Source organism: Nanorana parkeri, unplaced genomic scaffold (genome assembly GCF_000935625.1).
Source record: "Nanorana parkeri isolate BGI_ZX_2015 unplaced genomic scaffold, ASM93562v1 scaffold1998, whole genome shotgun sequence".
Taxonomy (NCBI): Eukaryota; Metazoa; Chordata; class Amphibia; order Anura; family Dicroglossidae; genus Nanorana; species Nanorana parkeri.
Window position 1 is genome coordinate 233284 of NW_017308266.1, and position 5849 is coordinate 239132.

The following is a 5849-nucleotide window of genomic DNA, read 5'->3' on the forward strand; positions in this document are numbered from 1 at the left end:
GGGAAGGTGAAGCCGATGAACACCGAGAATAAAATGGATACATTGTATATCCGTCCCGAAGATCTCATACAAGTGCCGCGGTGCTGCCAACCGTCCCCAAAACCGTCCCCGGGCTCCCCCGGACTGGACTGGCTGCAGAGAAAATTACCGGCTGCGCGGCGCTACGCAATAAGCCCGCCAGATACATTATATGTAACGGAGACATACAGAGATCATATGGGGGGAGCCAAGCACGGACTCGTACCATCCCGTATAATCCGAGGACCACCAGACACCCCAAGAAACCATTGGACACACCCTATAATAATTACCACCCCAGGGACCGCCGGGCACACCGTATGGCACCCCATAGTACACTGCAAATACAATGAACCATGCGATCATACCGGAGGCAGGCGTCATACATACATAATACGAGACATGTCATATTACACACAAGGGGGGGGGGGGAAAAAAAAGCCGTATATTTCCATCACCCCCCGACGGGGGGGGGGGAATTCATCAAAACTGAAGCAGATGAAATTTGGAGCAGTTGCCCAATCAGCCCCTCTCTTCAGTCTGTTCAGTTAAGCATTGAAAATGAAAGGTGGAAGCTGATTGGTTGCCGTGCACAGCTGCTCCAGATTTAATAAATTCCCCTCAAAGTATTTAGCAGATTTATATTCTAACATCTCCTCATCATCCTCAGATTGGACACGGATCACACACACACACAGGGTCTCACACAGTACAATATCCGAGTGCGCTCTCAGCATCCATAGCAGAGACTTTCCAGCACGCTGGGGAATATTACTACAGCCCGTCATCAGGAAACCCCCAATATGAATCTGTGACCCCTGATGGGGTGTCCAGGAAATGCAAGGAGGATCTGACCCGGGGTGACACCATATTCCAGTTGAGTCTAGAGTGGCAGCATATGCTGGGAGTTGTAGTTCCTCCCCAGGTGAAGAGATGTGGGATGGCCGGTGTGATATCGTCCGTATACAAACCACAATATCACCTGAAATCATCTCATCCGGATCTTATAAAGAGATACACAGGACACCATGACACCCCCGGGTGGGTATATACAATGTATACAGGGCACCAGGACACCCCCAGGTGGGTATATACACTGTATACGGTGCACCAGGACACCCCCAGGTGGGTATATACACTGTATACAGGAACCACGGCACCCCCAGGTGGGTATATACATTGTATACAGGAACCACGACACACCCAGGTGGGTATATACATTGTATACAGGAACCACGACACACCCAGGTGGGTCTATACAATGTATACAGGGCACCATGGCACCCCCAGGTGGGTCTATACATTGTATACAGGGCACCATGGCACCCCCAGGTGGGTCTATACATTGTATACAGGGCACCATGGCACCCCCAGGTGGGTCTATACATTGTATACAGGGCACCATGGCACCCCCAGGTGGGTCTATACATTGTATACAGGGCACCATGGCACCCCCAGGTGGGTCTATACATTGTATACAGGGCACCATGGCACCCCCAGGTGGGTCTATACATTGTATACAGGGCACCATGGCACCCCCAGGTGGGTCTATACATTGTATACAGGGCACCATGGCACCCCCAGGTGGGTCTATACATTGTATACAGGGCACCATGGCACCCCCAGGTGGGTCTATACATTGTATACAGGGCACCATGGCACCCCCAGGTGGGTCTATACATTGTATACAGGGCACCATGGCACCCCCAGGTGGGTCTATACATTGTATACAGGGCACCATGGCACCCCCAGGTGGGTCTATACATTGTATACAGGGCACCATGGCACCCCCAGGTGGGTCTATACATTGTATACAGGGCACCATGGCACCCCCAGGTGGGTCTATACATTGTATACAGGGCACCATGGCACCCCCAGGTGGGTCTATACATTGTATACAGGGCACCATGGCACCCCCAGGTGGGTCTATACATTGTATACAGGGCACCATGGCACCCCCAGGTGGGTCTATACATTGTATACAGGGCACCATGGCACCCCCAGGTGGGTCTATACATTGTATACAGGGCACCATGGCACCCCCAGGTGGGTCTATACATTGTATACAGGGCACCATGGCACCCCCAGGTGGGTCTATACATTGTATACAGGGCACCATGGCACCCCCAGGTGGGTCTATACATTGTATACAGGGCACCATGGCACCCCCAGGTGGGTCTATACATTGTATACAGGGCACCATGGCACCCCCAGGTGGGTCTATACATTGTATACAGGGCACCATGGCACCCCCAGGTGGGTCTATACATTGTATACAGGGCACCATGGCACCCCCAGGTGGGTCTATACATTGTATACAGGGCACCATGGCACCCCCAGGTGGGTCTATACATTGTATACAGGGCACCATGGCACCCCCAGGTGGGTCTATACATTGTATACAGGGCACCATGGCACCCCCAGGTGGGTCTATACATTGTATACAGGGCACCATGGCACCCCCAGGTGGGTCTATACATTGTATACAGGGCACCATGGCACCCCCAGGTGGGTCTATACATTGTATACAGGGCACCATGGCACCCCCAGGTGGGTCTATACATTGTATACAGGGCACCATGGCACCCCCAGGTGGGTCTATACATTGTATACAGGGCACCATGGCACCCCCAGGTGGGTCTATACATTGTATACAGGGCACCATGGCACCCCCAGGTGGGTCTATACATTGTATACAGGGCACCATGGCACCCCCAGGTGGGTCTATACATTGTATACAGGGCACCATGGCACCCCCAGGTGGGTCTATACATTGTATACAGGGCACCATGGCACCCCCAGGTGGGTCTATACATTGTATACAGGGCACCATGGCACCCCCAGGTGGGTCTATACATTGTATACAGGGCACCATGGCACCCCCAGGTGGGTCTATACATTGTATACAGGGCACCATGGCACCCCCAGGTGGGTCTATACATTGTATACAGGGCACCATGGCACCCCCAGGTGGGTCTATACATTGTATACAGGGCACCATGGCACCCCCAGGTGGGTCTATACATTGTATACAGGGCACCATGGCACCCCCAGGTGGGTCTATACATTGTATACAGGGCACCATAAGGATCTGACCCGGGGTGACACCATATTCCAGTTGAGTCTAGAGTGGCAGCATATGCTGGGAGTTGTAGTTCCTCCCCAGGTGAAGAGATGTGGGATGGCCGGTGTGATATCGTCCGTATACAAACCACAATATCACCTGAAATCATCTCATCCGGATCTTATAAAGAGATACACAGGACACCATGACACCCCCGGGTGGGTATATACAATGTATACAGGGCACCAGGACACCCCCAGGTGGGTATATACACTGTATACGGTGCACCAGGACACCCCCAGGTGGGTATATACACTGTATACAGGAACCACGGCACCCCCAGGTGGGTATATACATTGTATACAGGAACCACGACACACCCAGGTGGGTATATACATTGTATACAGGAACCACGACACACCCAGGTGGGTCTATACAATGTATACAGGGCACCATGGCACCCCCAGGTGGGTCTATACATTGTATACAGGGCACCATGGCACCCCCAGGTGGGTATATACAATGTATACAGGGAATTATGACACCCCCAGGTAGGTCGCATCACCTGGAGTATACAGGGGGAGGGGTGGATATGACGTATATACCAATCACAGTAATATAACCTGCCCCATACACAGTATATACACAGGTGGGTATATACCTCAGATACCACGACAATACCTATATACGTCACACACCCCCAGAGCAATATACACCATACAAATCCCCCGAGGAGGTATACAGGGCGGTATATACCTCACAGAGAAGGAGACGTCACTACAGGAGGGGATATACCGCGTAGACACCGCCCGTACAGGTAGAAGTATGTACCACATAAAATCCCCGGGGATGGACATGACAAGGACAGCGTAGGCCGGGCTCACCTCGATATACCGGGCAAGGCTAGGTACGATGAGGACAGTGAGGAACGCGCACAGGGCAGGGCAGGCCGCCATCTTCCGATCCGTTCTCCTCCGCTGCCAGATCCAGACTGAGCACCTCCCGCACCGGGACCGCCTGACTCTCCGCGCCCCGCCCCCGGACAAGATATACACTGACACCCCGTGAGATACACTGACATACACTGCACACTGACAGACCATGACAATTCACTGACACCCAAAGATATACACTGACACCCCGTGACATACACTGCACCGTGACATACACTGCACCGTGACATACACTGACACACTGACACCCCACAACAAGCACTGCACACCGACACACAATGACATAGAACAAATACAACCGAATAGAAACTTTGTATCTCTCTATCTCCCCCTCTGATCAATGTTTATAAACAATGTTACTTTGTATCTCTCTATCTCCCTCTGATCAATGTTTATAAACAATGTTACTTTGTATCTCTCTACCTCTGGGTATATACACAGCGACTCTTGCAGGTTATTCACAAAGCGGTGCAGAGTTTGGAGAAGGGAACAATCTTGGTGTAAATAGCCGATATGGAAAATTTCTCCAATTCAGCTCACTGTCCAGCTCAGCGATGTTGACCTAGATTGCTCACTTCTCCAAACTCTTCACCCTTTAGTGAATAGCCCTGTTGGTCATCATTTTGATAGCCCGGAATTAGTATTAGTGGAAAGTATGCAGGTGTGGGCGGGGGGCCATTAATGTGGCAGAAATAAAGGGTTATAGCACACTGTGTACTTTGATGAAGTGGGATGTGCAGCATGTCGAGTGTCCACATCTGGTCAGGTAGGGTTGCTGTTTGCACCGTCAAGTACCTTGGTTCTCAACTGGTGGGTCGTGACCAAAAAGTGGGTGGTGACCCCGTTTTCAGTGGGTCGCCGCATGCCTTCCACTTTTCTAGGTGAGGGGCTCCTCAGCCTCCCCTTAGTGCAGCTCTGTCAGTCCTCGCGCCAATCAGCCATTCAAACTATGCTGCCCGGTGCCGAGTGTCAGCTTGAGTTGGAACTTTGGCTGTGAGGGAGCTCCATCCATACCTGCATTGCCTACATCTCCCTCGCGTGTCCTGTAGAGGTGCCTGGACCGGAGTGACGTCACATTCTGGCTCCCGGCACCTCTACAGGGTGTGTGAGGGAGCTGTAAGCAATGCACATATGGATGTAATGTCATCACAGCAGCCCACACTGAACCCCCGGCTGAGGATCCACTCCAAGTCTCGTAAGGAAGGGGGACTGGGGGGTAGATCTTAAAGAAAAAAAAAGTATGCGTGAGTATGTGTGTGGCTGAGAATGTCTGTGAGTGTGTGAGATTGTGTCTGTGGTTGTGTGTGTCTGTCAGTGTTTTTGAGGGCCCGTGCACACTAGTACAGAGCGTCAATCGAACAGTCCTGTGCCATTATCGCATCGCACCTACTACGCGTTCTGGTGCGGGAGGTGCGTCGTGTTGCCATTCATTTTAATGTCACCCCCAAACACATCTCCCACCCACAGCTCAATCGCCCGCACTGGAATACATGGTACAGTAATGCCGTGCGTTCCATTGCAGTGCGACTTGGGTCGTGACTTAATGACTGAGGATAAATGCGGGTCTGGAGGTTACACAGGTGAAGAACCGCTGGTCTACTATATAGAGAGCCCCACCCCCGCCACCCCAGGGATATAACATACAGATCTGTATACAACTCATGACCGACAAATGAGGAAGTGATGACAAATTTCCTTCATGTAAATGTTACAATAACGGAACAGAAACTCCCTAAAATATCTCTGTAAACCTCATATAATGATTTCGGAGCAGCCATGGCTCCACCGCGGCGCTGACTTTGTGTCCGCTGTGA

The 5849-nt window shown here is 51.6% G+C and overlaps 1 protein-coding gene across 2 annotated transcripts in view; it reads right to left on the bottom strand.

Annotated features, from left to right (window-relative positions):
• The window catches only part of APLP2 (amyloid beta precursor like protein 2), a 51903-nt gene extending 47784 nt beyond the window's left edge, over positions 1 to 4119 (bottom strand). The window contains exon 1 of one of the 2 annotated variants that reach the window (XM_018572326.1): positions 3967 to 4119. In XM_018572326.1, coding sequence (XP_018427828.1) covers positions 3967 to 4038 — 72 coding nt within the window. In that variant the 5' untranslated portion in view covers positions 4039 to 4119. The remainder of the gene's footprint in view (positions 1 to 3966) is intronic. The other variant, XM_018572327.1, reaches the window with a different exon arrangement.
• Between the last annotated feature and the right edge of the window lie 1730 nt (positions 4120 to 5849).